This window comes from Vombatus ursinus, unplaced genomic scaffold (assembly GCF_900497805.2).
Source record: "Vombatus ursinus unplaced genomic scaffold, bare-nosed wombat genome assembly UNPS02014841.1, whole genome shotgun sequence".
NCBI lineage: Eukaryota > Metazoa > Chordata > Mammalia > Diprotodontia > Vombatidae > Vombatus > Vombatus ursinus.
In genome coordinates, this window is record NW_020954619.1 from 11,734,096 (window position 1) to 11,752,950 (window position 18,855).

General features: G+C 35.7%; 1 protein-coding gene across 3 annotated transcripts in view; it reads left to right on the forward strand.

Moving 5' to 3' along the window:
- The window catches only part of TASP1 (taspase 1), a 274,462-nt gene that overhangs the window by 177,147 nt on the left and 78,460 nt on the right, over positions 1-18,855 (forward strand). For all 3 annotated transcript variants that reach the window (XM_027840257.1, XM_027840258.1, XM_027840259.1), the window contains exon 11: positions 14,717-14,827. In XM_027840257.1, coding sequence (XP_027696058.1) covers positions 14,717-14,827 — 111 coding nt within the window. The remainder of the gene's footprint in view (positions 1-14,716; positions 14,828-18,855) is intronic.

The following is an 18,855-nucleotide window of genomic DNA, read 5'->3' on the forward strand; positions in this document are numbered from 1 at the left end:
GGCATGACGAAGCAAGTATAAATAACCAGGGTATAAATAGCAACTTTTTATTAATTTGATTATTACTGAACAAACTACCTAAAAAAATATAACTTTCTTTATTGTTGTTGTTGCATAGCCTTTGCCTCAGTTCTGCATTCATGACTTACTCGTGTACTACAAATGCTTAGGTGCAAAAATGCATGGAAAGTTTTCTCAGTTTAGAACATACCAATACAATAATTTCAATAATAATTGATATAAACTGTGGCATTTTCAGAGAGACAGTTTTATAATTCCTCATGAGTCCATTATCATCACTCCTAAATAGAATTGAGTATAGCTTCCAAATTAAAGATGGAGTTGGACCAAAACGTTGCATTAATGGCTTGATGTACATCAAGTTATATGGTTTCACTGAAAATTACATTAAACAACTCTTTCATTTCCGGGTAGCTTCCTTTATTGTTACCAAAACGTTGTTTGGACTTCTTAAATATAAAATTCTTAACATATACAAAGGGAAGATAGATATTGAAGGCTTAAAGCTTAGACCCAAAGATTATTTTGAACCAATGGATGAAAGTCATACCCACAAATAAATGTCTTAGTCTTCTCCAGTCAAGACACATTGAGCAAAACATTGTCAAAGAGAAGACTTTTTATGAATTGAGAAATCTATTTGTATCCTGAAAATTCAAAAGAATCAGAGGAACACATTTTAAGCAATAACACCCAATAACAAATTAATTTATACTTTCAAAACTGTAAAATGAACCATTTGTTGTTTTCGAGTTGTTTCAGTCATGTCTTACTCTTTGTGACTCCATTTGGGGTTTTCTTGGCAAAGATACTATAATGGTTTGCCATTTCTTTCTCTAGCTCATTTTATAAATGAGGAAGCTGGGTCAGACAAGGTTAATTGACTGGCCCAGGATCACACAGCTAGTAAGTCTTTGAGGCCAGATTTGACCTCAGGAAGGTAAGTCTTCTTGACTCCAGGTCCAGCTTTCTATTCATTGCACCTAACAAAAACCTACACAATATTAAGAAAATAACAATGTATATCACCCAGAGGCAGCTATAACAAGTTTCCTTTCCAAAAAGGAAGAAGAGGATTATTAGGCATTGAGAGAGCACATGATAATCGCATAACATCTGTAGAAATTCTTCTGTAACAATGGGACATCATTTCACTGAACAATAGTGAATAAAGCCTGATATGAGGTGCATGCCACTAGATTTGTCAAATGCGGTCAAAAGTGTTTTAACCTCCTAATGGACCCATGAAATGGATGAGATCCAAGAATGAAATAAAAAGGCCCTCCATGGGAAATATCTACATGAAGTTAGCCCACAATATTTAGAGAAAGAATTAAACACGTGGCAAAGTTATATGGATTGGTTTTTAGAAATGGGGTGGGGTCGGTAGAGTTGTGGCAATTCAGGACCAAGTCATTGCTAAAATTCTGAAGGGTTATCTTTAAGGAAACTGGACTTAGTGGGCAATGTAGATTTTGTATGGAAATGGTAGAAACTGTTCAACACATCATTCTAGGCTCTATAATTTTAACACCTACTAAATACCTTGCAAGATGAAATGATGTAGCTAGAGGTATATATCAGAAGTCTATCTTTCATAGACTGGCAGACTATAAATATTTGTGCTACAAATTTAGACGTCAAAATATCCTGGATAGCTCAACCAACAACGTATATTGTAACAAGACCACTGTCACAAACTGTATGTTTTTCACAGTTTCAGAGTATCAAACCATTACAACTTAAAAAAACATTTTAAATAGATATTGATATACTTTATATTTTTCAAGCTACATGGATGAAAAACTTTGAAAATATAGAGACTTTGCAGAAGAGATCAAAATCATGTGGGAACCTGATGAGGTACATATCATCCTTATACTCTTTGCTATTAGAGCTATACCAAAGATACCTTCAGTAGGCCTATACCCTAATACAGTACTTTTATTCAACTACAAAAAACAATTATTGAATCCACTTGTGCAATACTCTATAGAGTATTAAATATAAAAGATTATTAGCAGGATAGTAATTTGTGCCAGGACTCTTTCTACATAAATTTCACAGGAAAAGATGAGAGTTATGATGGTGGATAGAGAACTGACTCATCAGGAAGATATGAGTTCAGTTTCACTTCTGCCGTATATTAGCTGTGTTACTCTGGGCAAATCACAACTTCTCAGAGCCTCTGGAAATTTTCTAAGACTGTAAGTTGTGAAGAAGATGCTAATCTTCATTGATAGAGAAAATTCTTCAGTAGGAACTTTCTATGCTAATGAAATCACATCTAGTCAGCACCACCACCCCTAACAATCATCACCACCACAACCAACAATCACCACCACTGCCATAATCGGTTTCTGTTTGGCACCATTTGAAAAAGATGCAAAGAATATGATGGTGATAATTATATGTGAAACCCTTTGAGGGAGGGACTGAAATGATAATGTAATGGTAATATCAGAACATACACACATATGAATAGACACATACAATACTTTAAGGTTTGCAAAACACTTTATGAACATCCAATATGATCCTAATAATTATCTTATGACATATTACTTTCCATATTTTGTGTGAAAGCAAATGTAGATTCAGGGAGCTTAACTAACTTGCCCATGATTTACCTAGCTAGCAAATGGCAAAGGCTGGATTTTAACCAAAATGTTGGCTGACTCCAAGTCTTTCTGTTATACCATTGATATAAAAGAAGTCAATGAATATTATAATCAATTTGTTAGCAGACTTAGCTACAGTAGACAATCTCTTCTGATTTCACCAAAGCATTTGACAAACTCTTTAATGATATTCCCTAAGGTAATATGTTAAAATGCAAAGGATATTGGATTTGAGTCATAGGACCTTTGTTTGATTACTGACCCTCCCAGTAACTGTGTGACTTTGGTCAAATCACTTAAGTCTTCTAGTCCTTAGTTTTCTTATCTTTAAAATGAGGAAGTTGGACTACTATGTGATTTAAATCTATGAACCAAACCTGTGGGTTGGATTATAATCTAGTTAAGTAGGTTTATAGTTGAAAAACCACACCAAGAGAGTACCAGTAAGAATAAATATAAACTCTCATGTTTGGGATTTAAAAATCAGTTGCTGAGACACAAGTGTGGTAGACCTGATTTAGCAGTAACAAATATGAAAAATATACTTAGAATTTTTAATTAACCATAAACTCTATATGAGCTAATAATGTGACACAGCAGCAGGAAAAAAAAACCCAAACTAAAAAATGGTACATTAACAGAATCATAGAATCTAAGAGTTTGAAGGAACCTCACAGATGATATAATCTAACCTATTCTACCTTTGGAAAGTTCTAACATTTATAAAGTTTCTTACTACATTAAAAAATTTGCCATTCATTCATTCAGCTAGCATTTAATATTATGTACCAGGCACTGTGTGAAGTTCTGGGGGTACAAAAAGGCAAAAAATAATTCCAGCTTTCAAGCAGCTTGCAGTCTAATGGGAAAGACAACATACAGTCAACTACACACAAACAAGATATATACAGCATAAACTGGAGGTGCTCTCAGAAGGAAGGCACTAAGATTAGAGTGGACTTGCCAAAGATGAGACTTTAACTGAGACAAGGAAACTAGAGAAGCTAGGGGCAGAGATAAGGAGGGAGAACATTTCAGGCATGGGACACAGCTAATGAAAATGCACAGTCAGGAGATGGATTGTTCTGTTCAAGGAGTAGCAACGAAGCTAATGTCATTGGATATCAGAGTACATAGAGTGAAATAACGTACAAAGAGACTGCCATTCTTGGCAGGGGGCAGGTTATGAAGGGCTTTAAATGCCAAGGAGAAAATTTTATATTTGACCCTGGAAGTGGGCAGGGAGCCATTGGAGTTTATTGAATAGATAGATGACATGGTCAGACCTGCACTTTAGGAAGATTCATTTGCCATATGAGTGGGGGGTCAGATTGGAGTGGTGGGGAGGCTTGAGGCAGGGTGACCTACCTATAGGCTATTGTAATAGCCGAGGAGTGAACTGATGAGGACCTGCGCCAGGATGGTAGCAATGTGAGGGGAGAGGACAGGATATATAGGAGATTATAAGTAGCTAGAAATTACTTGTCTTTTTTTTTTAATTTTTTTAAAAATTTTTTAGGCAATTGGGGTTAAGTGACTTGCCCAGGGTCGCACAGCTAGTGTCAAGTGTTTGGTCGGAGGCTAGATTTAAACTCAGGTCTTCCTGACTTCAGGGTCAGTGCTCTATCCACTGCGCCACCTAGCTGACCCAATTACTTGTCTTAACAATTGATTGAATACGAGGGTGAGAGAGAATGAGAAATTGAAGATCATATCTAGATTGTGAGCCTAGGTGACTGGAAGGATAGTGGTACCATAGCAGCAGTAGTAATAATTAAAGTTTTCTCTAATTTCTTCTAATTCTGTCCTCTGAGAACCTTCCTAAAATAATGTAGTGGTAATAATATGGTACTCCAGATATGATCTGACTTGCACAGATTACATAGTAGAACTATCACCTTCCTTGTCCTAAATACCATGTCTGTCTTTTTTTTGGAGGGGGAAGAAATAAATAATCCAAACAATAGATTTGGAGGGTTTAAAACATTATTGTCTGAAAAATCCCACAGTAATTGTCTATCAATACCCAAATTTCACATTTGATGCTAAGAATAACATTAGAAATAAAAAAAAAATTCACAGGAATATGAGACAATGAAAGTCTATTCTATGTCTATTCTCCGGCAGAATTTAAACCAGAGCAAATTGGATGGCATTTTTCAGTCTCAAAGCTGCTCAAAATTATTTATTGACTTTTTACCAGGAAGCAAGGAGGGAGAAAAAAATCTCCATATTCTAGAAAGTCAATATCACTATTTTTGCACTAGAATTTAATATTTGTTAATTCATCTGCTTATTTTCTCTTAGGCACACTTATGACCACCCTGCCACCAATTACATACAATTATTTGAGAAAGAAAATCTGTGAGAATAGAGTATGACCATAAACTCTTGTTACATCTCAATTACTAAGCAATAATGGAAAAGCAAATAATTTGTGCTATATAAAGATGTATATTTCTTCAATAAAGTCCAACTTGATGCTTCATCAGTGGAAGTCATACTGGGTCCTTGAAGGCTGTGCTAGTGGAACATGAGTTCTGGCCTGTCCTAATAAACTAGAAAGGCTTGTTGACAGAATATATCTGTTCTGATTACCAAGCTAGACATGTTTGGAAAGGTTCAGTACTAGAAGGAAGCCACCAGATGACAAATTATTTTGGACATGGCAACTCAAAAATACCGCTTACTATAAAGGTTTGCAATGTCAATCAATAATACATATATGAATACCAGGGATATAATGAATATTTTAAATAGTTATATTTACACAGATTATGCTCTCTGTATTCTTTTCCTTACCTATATGTATTCTCATATTTCTTAACAAAACTATATAATTTTTAACAAAATAACATACTTTTTTAAAAGTTAGGAAAATCTGACATTTACTTTTTCTAACTAGTATCAAATTTAGCTGGCTCCCCTTAAGGAGTAAGATTACAGTTTGTCGCTGCTATTATTTTTACAAGCCTCCTGTGATGTTTCAGCATTTTTGTCTTTTACAAAAGACAAGTAACAATTTTGGCGATTTTTATACCAGTCTCATGAGTAGTTAAGCTATTACTTGGTACTTCAGTCTTTTCAGCATCCCCAGCAGCTACTATAAGTTGTGTATGCATGCTTCCAGGCCTCACTAACTTCAGAAGAGCTCTGTTTCTTAGAAGTACTTAGGAGCTCCTTCCACTGAGCTTTATTTAAAAGTTGTTGACTGTCAGATTCTTCTTTATTCTTCAGCTTTTCTGGAACGTTTTATTTTATTCTCCTTGATTATAGAAATCGTTGATACTTCTAATTCAAAATGTTTTTTACATGATTCTTGAAACTTATTCCACAATCAACTAGACACTTCATTAGCGTTTGTTGCACTTGTCTCTGCCCCATTTTTTAGACTCATAAGTATGGAAAGCAGAGTACCAACTTCTTCAATCACACCATCTCCCTTATCTTGCCTTGAACTAAGTTCTGTGATTTTCAATGTGGTCTAATTCTTAGAATTCAACTCATTATCACTTTCATTAATCCCAGGTGGTAACAATACACTCCATATCTTCTTTTACTTCATTTATATTCCATTTTGTAAACAAAATGGATCATTAAGTCTGTGGGTTAATATCCTGTATTCATTTTAAATGTGCATGGTTCACGTGACCCAATGGTTGTTTTACTACTAAAGTTTTCTTAATGCATCCTAAGATTACATTATTTTTCTTGGCTATTAAATCACAGTGTTGACACATATTAAGGTTGCCAAAATCACTGGGTCTTTTTCAGATAATCTATCATGTAGTCAACAGATAAATGGCACAGTGGATGGAGCTGGCCTTGGAGTCAGGAAGATCTGTATGTGTATCAGATTTCAGACACTGGTGTGTGACCCTTGGCAGGTCACTTAAATTCTGTCTGGTCTCAGTTTTCTCATTTGTAAAGTGGGGATAATAATAACATCCTGGATTATATTGAGGTTCAGTCATATAATATTTGTGAAAACACTTTGTAAACCCTAAATGCTATATAAATATTAGCTGTTATACCTTTCCTATTTTGTACTTTTTTAATACAAATGTAACATTTGACATTTATAAACAATGTATTATTGTACAATAAACAATGTATTGTAAATTCTAAACAACAACAATAAGTGTTTATTAAGCATTTGCTGTGTCAACTGCTATGCTAAGTTCTAAGAATATACAGAAAGACAAAAACACAGACACAGCCCTTAAGGAACACACATTCTACTGGAAGAGGCGGTATGCAAACTACTGAATATATCCAGGAGATACACAAAGCAAATGAAAGCTGATTTAGAGGAACAGCACCAGCAATAGGGTGAAGGGAGGGTGGGAGAGTTGCTTTGAAGGGAGCTTATTACATTATATGGGACTGTGTTGTTTTCCTAAATGGCTCTAGATTGCTGTGCATATTGAAGAGTTTTTTTCCCCCTAGGTTTTATATTTTTTCTTTCACCTCCAATACCACTATCATTTGATAATGGTAAACTGGATGTGATTACATTTAGTTTATCTCCTTGATTTTAATTTGATGCTTCAAAGTTGCTATGGATTTAGAAATCAGGACACCAAACCTATTAAAATTATTTGTAAAGTTACAGTAGTTTCTATGTGAGGTCTAAAAGGCTTTTTGCAATGAGCAAAGCGCATCAGTTTGGAAGATGGCTATTGAGACATCTATTTTTGTACATTCAAGTGACATTTTCACATACTTCCCTGCTTTTTGGCTATATTCCAGATAGGTAAGATCTTTGTATAGCTGAACACTAAATGAATCAGGTATAACTGTATATTATACATACATTAAGGGAAAAATAATTCTGCTTTCAGAATATTTCAGATGGTATCTAGACATTGTATCTAGTTTTGGGTGTACATGTGAATCGGATCACTGACAAAGTGTTATGTGTTCAGAAAAAGGCAACTAGAATTGTAAAGAATCTGGAAACCATGTTATCTAAGAAACAATAGAAGAAAATGAAAATGCTAGGCTGAAGAATATAAAACTAAAAGAGAACACAATAGGGCATGGCATAAGGGGATTATAGATTTAGAGGACCTGGAAGGGACCTCAGACAGTTCTAAACTGTCTGAGAGGTTTTGACTTGCCCAGGAGCATGCAGATAGTAAATGATAGAGGTAGGATTTGACTTCATAGTGAGTGCTCTTTCCAATGTGTAATACTTCTTCTCCTTTTCTTTAAGTGTTAGAAGAAGGAATAGATTTATTTTGTGTTGTTCAGGAAGTCAGAATTAGGACTTGTTTAGTTGTGTCCAACTCTTCATGAGCCCAAGAACCACAGTATGCCACACCCTTTTATCCTCCACTATCTCTCTGTCCAAGTTAATGTTCCTTGTTTCCATGATGCTAGTATTAATGATTTTAAACAGTATTTTTTTTATCATTAAATATAAACTTGGTAAGATAAAAACACTTAGTAAAAATAAAATTATGAAGATAATCAAGACCAAGGACACATAATACTAATTTCAATTTGGGTCTTGCTAATTTTTTGAGAATGATGTCAATTCTTTTTTAAAATTGTCATATACTGTCAGTTATCCTATTATTTCTGTTTTCTTATTAGTTGTTTTCATCATACATGTAACTAATTTAGAAGTTACTCTTGAAATAAAGACACATTTTTGTTTATTTCTTCATTATTAAGCACAAAAGGGAAGATATAACTAAACACTGGAATCCAGATTTTGGGAAAGCAGAATGGAAAAGTTTCATTCTGAATCACTTCAGCTTTTGACAACTTATTCTAAGAAGCACTGGAATTTCTGTGGGTGAATATCTCTAAAAGCAAACTTTTCTTTGACTGAAACCTACAATATAACACATTTTTAGCAAAAGTTATCAATATCATTACTGATTTATTAGACAGCAGCATATTTACATACATACATATGCTTTCTCATCTGCCCTTCCCTGTATCTAATCTGTTGGCAAGACTTGTTGATTTTACATTTATATCATTTCTGCTCTGACATTGCCTCCATTTTGGTACAGGTCCTTATCACCTTGCTCCTGGACTATTATAATAGACTGCTAATTGGTCTCCCTACAATAAGTTTCTGCTCACTCCATTCCATCCTCCATCCAGCTGTCAGAGGCGATCTTCCTAAAGCATAGGTCAGACCATGTCACCCCCTACTCAGTAAACTTTATTGACTGTCACCTCCAGAATCAAATATAAAATCCTCTCTTTGGCAGTTAAAGTCCTTCATAATCTGGATGCCCTTCCCTCACTCTGCCTTTGCAGTATTCTTCCATTTTACACCTCCTCCCCACATACCCACCCCCAACATACATATTCTGAGATCTAGCAACACTGGCTTCCTTGTTATTCTTTGAACAAGAAACTCCATCTCCTGACTTCCTGATTGTCCCCCATGCCTGGAATGCGCTCCCTCCTCATCTCTGACTTTTGACTTCCCTGGCTTCCTTCAAATCCAGCTAACACTCCACCTTGTAAGGAAGCCCTTCTTAATCCCCCTTATTTGTAGTGCCTTACCTATGTTAATTGTTTCCAGTTTATCCTGTATAGAGCTTGTCAGTACATAGTTGTCTGTATTTTCTCTCTTCCATTAGACTTTGAACTCCTTGAGGGCAGGTACTGTTTTTGTTTTTCCTTCTATCCCTTGCACTTAGGACAGTACCTGACACATAGTAGGCACTTGATAAATGTTAATGACTTACTTACTGACATACCTGTCACATCAGAGAAGGCATAATTTGGGTTTAATATTTTGGTAATGTATAAATTACCTCTACTAGCCCCATCCATACTGTTTCATCTCATATGATTCTTGTCTTATCACCTAAAAATGTTCCATAGAGAATCCACTCAATATGATGGAAATCTTCCTCTATGTCTGTTAACTTTTTATGAATGACAGTGCAACACCTGGGCTGGCTATTTATTCCCTCTACCTGTTCCTGTTCCTCTACCCAGTGACTGGAACTCACTTCACTTTTAGTGATGTTAATATCCATAGAAATATATACATATAAAGAGGAAACGGAGAAAATAAGCATTGGAATTCATATTACTGCTAGTGTCACCACCTACAACAACGCTAGCTCACCTTTGTAAAGAATTTTATAGTTTTCCAACTGCTTTTAAATATATTATCTCATTGAGTCTTACAACAAGCTCCTCAGGTATTTAGTACAACTATTATCACTTTCTGTCACATAAGGAAGCCGAGGCTATGGACTTAAGGATCAATTCAAGGTCACACAACTAATTTAGGTGAGACAGGAACCTAAATCTTCTTACTCTAAATCTCATGTTCTTTCAAATCCTTCATGTTGGCCAATTTCTAAACTTTTTGAAAAATAAGAACCTGTCTTAAAAGTGTTCATGAAAATAAAATCGAGCCTAAAGTATGGCATTCAAAATGGAAAGATTATTTTTTAATCCTGTTATCTTCCTTTTTTGTCCATTGAACATTGTTGATAATAGTGAATTTTTTTATTAACTTTTTAAAAACCATAGAGTAAATCATGTTCTGTAAACCAGTGGCCATAAAGTTAACAATTATATTTGTATCCTAGATTTTTAAAACATCTACATTTAATAAAATTGAAATGGAAGAATTAAACATGAAGATTTTTATTTGTGTTTCCTTTATAAGTAACATAATATTACTATGGTAGTAGTGATTACTGTGTGATTTATTTGACATGTAACAAAAAGCACCATCATGACTGGCATTGTTAAAACCTAAGAAGTGAAAGATTGAAAGGGGTTTGGAGATCAGGCTCTTATATAGAAAGAAGCCATCTCAGTTGTGGGCTTTTTGATATTAATATTGTGGTCCAAAGAAACTTGTAGTACTGTTTTCCATTCTGTAACCATTATGTGAATGAAATGGAAAAACATTTATTAAGCTCTTAATATGTGCCAACCTTGTGAATAATTTGATTTTCTAGACAAACGTAAGATTTTTAAAAAGCATTATGTTTACTTGGGAAAAATTTTTTAAGGGAGTCAAATGTCCATTGTATTGTAGTACATGTAATTATTTTTTGAGACAATAACTTGATTTGAGATTTTGAAAAAAATGAAATTTATCATTTTTTAAAAAGTAGGTTACCCTCAAAAACTTAATTTTTTATTTTAACATTGCTAAATAAAATATTCTAAAGTTTTGCTTGTAAAGACAGCCTGTGAATTGTTTTTTCTATTCCAAAAACTAAATGCATTAAAAGTGAAATCTTAACTGTAATTTTGAAAACATCACCAAGAAAAAAAATAGCTATTTATATGTTGTGTTTACAAACTCAGCTGCCAGTTTTTTTACCTTGGATTCATATAGTCAATTTTTTGAATACTGACATAGGATTTCACATCTATCTTATTATATTTCATTAGTCTTTTTGGATCTTAAGTCTGTCCAAGAAATTAATTAAAAAAAACTTTAATAAAATAATGCCAAAGCCAGAGCTCTAGGAAACTCTGCTAGTAACTTCCTTTTTGGTTAACATAAATTTAAGAATCAGTGGTTGGATTCAGTCATTGAATCAGTTTTGAATCCACCTAATTTTTACCATCATGTGGTACATATGTCTCTATCTTTTATTTATTTATTTTTTAACATTTTTATTTAACGTTTTGAGTTCCAAATTCTATCCCTCGCTACCTTCTCCCCTCCCTGAGATGGTAAGCAATCAGATATAGGTTGGACATTTGTAGTTATATAAAACATTTCCATATTAGTCATTTTGTATAAGAAGACTTGAATAAAAGAAAAAAATGAAAGAAAGTGAAAAATAGCATGCTTCAGTCTGTATTCAATCCATGTCAGTTCTTTCTCTGGTGTCAGATAGTATACTTTGTCATGAATCCTTTGGGATTATCTTGAATCATTGTATTGTTGAGAATAGCTAAGTCATTCACAGTTCTTCATCAAACAATATTGCTTTTATTGTGTACAATGTTCTTCTGGTTCTGTTCACTTCACTATGCCTCAATTCATGTAAGTCTTTCCAGGTTTTTCTGAAATCATCCTGCTTGTCATTTCTTAAAGCACAGTAATATTCCATTACAATCACATACCACAGCTTGTTTAGCCATTCCCCAATTGATGGGGTATCCCTTTGATTTCCAATTCTTAGCTACCACAAAAAGAGCTGCTCCAAATATTTTTGTATAGACAGGTCCTTTCCTTTTTTTTTTTTTTTTTTTTTTGCATGTCTTTGGGATATAGACCTAGCAGTGGCATTGCTGGATCAGAGAGTATGCACAGTTTTATGGTCCTTTGGGCATAGTTCCAAATTGCTCTCCAGAGTGGACAGATCAGCCCACAACTCCACCAACAGTTCATTAGTGTCCCAGTTTTCCCACATCCCCTTCAACATTTATAATTTTACTTTTTTATCATATTAGCCACTCTGATAGGTGTGAGGTGGTACCTTAGAGTTGTTTTAATTTGCATTTCTCTGATCGATAGTGATTTAGAGCATTTTTTCTATATGAATTTAGATAGCTTTGATTTCTTCATCTGAAAACTGCCTGCCTTTGACCATTTAGCAATTGGGGAATGACATTTTTGTAAAACTGAATCACTTCTCTATATATTGAGAAATGAGGCCTTTATCAGAGATGCTTGTTGCAAATTTTTTCCCCTGGTTTTCTGCTTTCCTTATAATTTTGCTTTTGTTTGTGCGAAAACTTTAATTTTATATAATTAAAATTATCTATTTTACATTTTGTGATGCTGTCTGTATCTTCTAAATTCTTCCCTTATCCATATATCTGACAGATAAACTATTCCATGCTCTCTTAATTTGCTTTTGGTATTACTGTTTATGTGTAAATCATGTACCCATTTTGACCATATCTTGGTATAGGGTGTGAGATGTTGGTCTATATTGCCATGCTGTTTTCCAGTTTTCCCAGCAGTTTTTGTCAAATAATAATAAAAAATTTTTGTTCCAAAAGCTTGTATCTTTGGGTTTGTCATATACTAGATTACTATGGTCATTTAGTCATTTGTATCTGATCTATTCCACTTATCCACCATTCTAGGGCAACTGGAAGGCCTCTTTGCTAGCAGGCCCCAGAAGAGTAATTTTTTTGTGGATCTGCCCCGGGACGGGGGCCCTGCTGCTGGGTTGCTATGGAAACAGGGTCTCTCTGCTGGTTGGCCCCATGGTCAGGGTCTAGGTGTTGGCCAGCCCAGGAGCAGGGCTTCATTACTGGTCAGCAATGGGGTCAAGGCCTCATTGGTAGCTGGTGCTGGGGTGGAGCCTTGCTGCTCTGCACAGACTTCCCTAAAGTTCTGCTGACTTGCGTTAGGGCGTGGCCCCACTGGCAGATTGCCCCAGGCTTGAGCCTTGCTGCCTGTCCCCTGCCCCCTGCCCCTGACTTTATTCCTCTCCCACTGCAGTGAGACGGGTCTTTCCTGCTGGTCTGGTGAGCTGCTTCCCTGATCCTAGATCAAGTTTGAGGCAGTTTTCTAGTTATTTGGCAGAGCTTTAGAGGGTTCCTTCCTCACTCTGCCATCTTGGCACCTTGTCTGTCTTTTGTAAGAGAATATCTTGACCTATCTTATTCTATTTCTTATGAAAAGATATATGATTGATGGAGACCTTCAGTATTCTTCAGATCTTCAAGGCTTAATAATCCCATTAAAAAAAGAGTTTATTCTAGAATTATTTTCTCTCTCTTTTCGGGGGGGGGGTGGTGGTGGTGAGGCAACTGAGGTTAAGTAACTTGCCCAGAGTCACACTGCTAGTGAGTATTATGTGTCTGAGGTCGGATTTGAAATCAGGTCCTCCTGACTCCAGGGCCGGTACTCTATCCACTCTGCCACCTAGCTGCCCCTGAATTATTTTCTCTTAATGAACTTGTTGCTATTTTGTAGTCTTGATTGAAATCTATACCTTACAAAATCTAACTTTCCTTTTTGAAAATGGGTACAGTATATGTTCATCTTAAGCACTATGGCACCTCCTACATTGACCCCAGTTCTTCAAAGATCAGTAATAGTGATTCAGTAAGTATGTTTGGTATTTCTGCAGTGTAATTTAGGAAAGATGTTTTGAAGTTGTTGCAAGGGGGTAGCAGCTCTTCTGCCTTTTCTTACTTAGTGTTCAATATCTATTTCACCCATTTAGTTTCATCTTTTGTATTTTGGAAACGATTCTTCCTGACAAGGAAGAAAGAAGCAAAATGGAAGTCACTAGTTCTTACTTTTTCCCTTTTCATATTCCTGTAATTCCCACTTGTCTGAAACAGTGAGCCTTTCTCTTCCTTACTCTTCTTGTCCCCAAGAAAGGCCTTTTTATTATCTTTCCCATTTTTCCTTAAACCATAGCTTTTACTGAGGTATAGTTAAGTGACACTTTTTTTTTTTTACAGACCTTTCCACTCTTTTTTATATTTATCCAAGATCTTCCTTTGAAGCCACATCAGTCTCTTTAGGCCCACCTACCTTAAAACAGGAAGGACAGACCTTTTTTGCACAGAATCAGTATTATGATAGGGCATTCCTCTGCCTTAGTTATCACTGCTCATCCTTGGAAGAAAATGGGTTTAGGAAATTGGAGATTTCATAGTTCAACTACTATAACTTTTCTTTAGTAAACATAGACAGCTGTTGAATACCCAAAATTATGCTCTTGTCTCCCTGCAATCTAGGTGTAGTGTTCAGTATAAGAGAGATTACCACAAAGTTGGCAATGGCAGAGGGGAAAAAATCAATTGTCTCAAAGGGATTTTTTAGAAAATAAGAACTGACAACTGAAATGAAACAAAGCAACAGGAGAACTCTGAGTGAAGAAATTATGTGAATCATTCCTCTGGGCTAGTTTTTTCTTTGTGTTCTCTTCAGATTACAGAGTTTGGGTATTTCATTATTAATTACAAATCTCATCAGTATGCTGGCAAAAATATCCATAATATCATTTCACCTCTTTGTGAAATATACTAAAGCATAAAAACTTTTAAAATATTACATAATGATGCTAAATACTTATATAGACTATAAAAACATATTTTGGGGTTCCTTTTTTAACTGCTCTTGAATGTTTTTGGATTTATAGGCTGTGGAGAGCACCTTGTACGTACCATACTGGCCAGAGAATGTTCACATGCTTTGCAAGCTGAAGATGCCCACCAAGCTTTGCTAGAAACTATGCAAAACAAGTTCATAAGTGAGTACAAATTTAATAAAATTGTTCACTTCTAAATTATGTCATATCTCTTTATATGAAATCCCTAAAAGTGCTATGTAACTTTTTTGTAGGAAAAGGATCCAAGTAACAAGTCAAATTTAAAGTAAAATATTTGTCTATTAATGCCCTGAAATAGCAAGCAAAACACCCATACATTAGAACATGTGTGAACATGAATTTCTCATGGATGGAAGCATGAAGTTAGGGATTCTAAGAGCCAAGGTATGAATGAAGTACAGGCCAGCCATGTTGGACCAGTTGTATAAAGACTTTGGAGATAGAAGATGGAATATTCAGCGAAGAGCTAATAGTCTATTTTGACTGAAATGTAGAATGAATTAAGGAGAGTATAGTACAATAGAAAGAACATTGAATTTGCATGTCGTCAAGCATGGGCTTGAGGACTACTTTTTAGATGTAATTTATTTATTTTTTAAAAAGCATTTTTTGGGGGAGGAGTGAGGCAGTCAGGGTTAAACGACTTGCTCAGGGTCACACAGCTAGTAAGTGTCAAGTGTCTGAGGTCAGATTTGAACTCAGGTCCTCCTGACTCCAAGGCCGGAGCTCTATCCACTGTGCACCTAGCTGCCCCTGTTAGATGTAATTTAATGAGGATTCCTTTATCTATGGATTGGTCTGGATGGCTTCTGAGATCTCTTCTAACTCTCAAATTCTGTTATTCTTTAAATGAAACCAGAAGATAAAAGGAAGTTGCAGCTAAATTTAAAAATGGTTCTTAGGTTTTTCTTTGAGAAAATAAAGGAATTTGTTTTATCCTGCATAAAGGCAACAAAAAATATAATGTTATGGGACATTTGTTTATCGTGTATTGCAGTACTCACCTGCCAAAAGGCTACCATGAGGGTAAGTGTATCTTATTTGCCAGCATGTATTACCAAAGATTATGAGTTTGAGATATTCAATGAATAGTTCAAGAGAGCCCTCCAAATTATATCACCATGTCCTTTGATGCTAGGTGACTTCATTGCAAAGGTTAGGAAAAGCAAGGATGACAATACATGTACTAGAAATATGGTGTGAGAGTAAAGAATGTGAGAAGCCAAAGACTGCTTTTGACTTAGTAAACTTCACAGAAGTCTTGTACTTATGTATCATGAATATTTTCTTAGAAAAAAGGAAGCAGATGTTAGACATGAAAAGTACTAAATAACATCACAAAAAATGAACTGATTCTATTTTAATAAATGGGAAATGACTCATTACCAGTGTAGGAGTCATTCCTGAATCAGCCATCTATGTATAGTCAGACTACCACCTTATTAGAACATAAATCAGAATTAATAGAAAGCTAGAAGACAGCATCAAAATGAGAAGATAAGACCTGAAATTTTAAAAACTCCAACCAACTTAATCACCTAATTAAACAAATTATTAGTTCCAAATAATGAAGAATGGATGAAGGAAGGAATATTAACACCAGTCGTAACAGCTTCATATAGTTGTATACCTAATGGGGAATCAGTCTGGTATAGTGGAAAGAACACTAAGTTCATAGGAATTGAGTTCTACCTCTGAATGTCTAATACCCATGTCACCTTGGACAAGTCCCTAGGTCTCAGTTTCCTCATTTGTAGAATGAGAGGAGGTTGGACCTGATGGTCTCAAAGATCCACTCCAATTTCCTATAACGAGAAAACCAAAAGAGCCTAAAAGCAACTCTTAATAAACAAACACTTGTCAGCATATGTACTGTATCTTGGCTAGACACTGCAAATGGACAAGGAGTTGTGCCCACAATTTAACAAAAGGAGGAGAGCAGACTGAATTGCCTTTGGGAAATTACAGAGTTTTTTAAATAACCCTGTGTTTTCCCTAAGACAAAGAATCATCTTTTTTCATAGCAATGTTGTTCTGACATTTTATGAATGTATTGCATGGAATACTACAATCTTTAAAGAATTGAAGTGGAGGATTACCCAAAAGGCAGTGAGTAGAAAAGCACATGCAGACAGAAGGATCCTACAACACTTTATAAACAAGGAATTACAAAAAAGTAGTGGTGTAAAGATGTCTTCAGAATAACATGGTCAGAAAGACAGTGGGCTGGTATTTTGAGAGTACAACTGCTGGACATCTCCCATGCTTCTTTTGTATCCTTGGGATGTCAGGAGAACTCAAGGAAGGCCTCTGGAACATCTAGTGGCTCCCATGTGGTGAACTAATGAACAAGAGTTTTATAGGATGTAGTGTTGTGAACATGATGCCCTCTGCATCATTAGGGAGAACATCTGCATTATTGATATCACAGATCCAATTGATTATTTTGCAATTTTAGATGCATTCTAGAAAACTGTAAAGTTTATTGATTGTTGTGCTCACAAGAAAAAGAAAGAATATATCCTTGAACTAAATTGAAAGCTAGTCATTATGAAAGAGTTTAAGGCAGGCCTGCACAACACATGGCACACGGGCCACAAGCGGCCTGTGAAAAATGTAGGGTTGCTGCTGCACACTCTCCTGTTTGTCATGTGACCCTGCAGCAACCAACTGTCATCAGTCTGTCTCTAGTCTAACCTATCTGTGGCCTGAAGAAGTTTATCCTCTTTTAATTTTGGCCCCCACCTACTGCCAAGTTGTGCAGGTCAGGTTTAAAGTAATGGCCATATTTGCAGCATGCTGAACACTGTAGATTATGTTTACAGAGGGTGCTGTAAAACATTTTTTTTGTCTTCTCTCTTTCCTCCTGTATTGGGTTTCCAAATCTCTCTCCAAATACCTAAGTTGTTTCTACCATGCTTGGAGATTTCTGTTATTCCACACTTTCCTTTGGCCCCTTTGATCCTCTTTTTTTCATGACATTATGTCTAGTAGAGTGGGATTGCAATAAAACATTGTTCCACTAGGTGTCACAGCCCAGCACAGGATATATCCAGAAGGAAAATTCATAGAATCAGTGAATTTTCTACTTTTATAGCTAACAGACACCTCAGAGCTCATCTAGGCACATCCCTGCCTCTTTCACCATTTTACATATTAAGAAACTAGAACTGGTGAAAGCTTAGATTTCAACCTTGTCTCACAATACTACTCTTCTTTTACAAATTATGTTCTCTAGCTGGACTATTTGCTTTCCTGCCTGTTTTCCTTCTTTCCTAAGCTAGAATGCTCTCTCTGTTCTCCATCACTGCCTGTTGACATCCCACTCATCCTTAGAGGTTCTCCTCACTCTTTTGGTAGTATCCCAATATACTGGCTTTTTCCACGTTCACTTGTAGAAAATTTTCCCCCAGTTCATTTATTTTATTCTGATTTATGTATGTGCCTTCATGGGTTATCATGGCCAAGAACTTAATCATCTAGTAGCTAACCTTCTGTTTATAGACATTTCTGAAATTAAGATGGCTAGTCTTTAGAGAGCAGGCACAAACTGTGGACTGGGGCCACATACAAAGCTTTTCTAGTTCAGTGGAACGTGACAGAATTTCCATTTTTTTTTAAGATTTTAGGTCAAGGGTGGGGAACTTGCAGCCTCAAGACCACATGTAGCCCTCTAGATCCTCAAGTGCGGCCCTTTGACCAAATCCAAACTTCACAGAACAGATCCTTAAAGGATTGTTTTGATTCGGTTTGTACTTTATGATAAATAAGATACGTTTTATCACCAGGGCTTTGATTAGAGTTAAGTGGCACTTTTTGTCCCAGTTGCCATATTTAAAGGGCGATAACAGCACTTGAAGTTTTTAGCAAACATTGTGGTATCACATGATGTTGGGTCCATGTTACATGGTGGTTGATGAATTTGGAGGAACTTACCCTGCAAAAACATCTCTGGACCATGCATCGCTGGTTCTGGGAATGGTAAATCCTGCAAGGGAGATCCAGTAACTTTCTCTCTCCACTCACCTAATTCTTCTTTCCACCTATGTCCTAGACACCCATCTCTCTTTTTTGGGTTGATGGTGGATAAGGCTTATGCAAGTATCAAAGAGTCAGGACTCTCTGACAAAGCATCAAGGTGTCAGGAGTCCTAATAATACCATCACTGG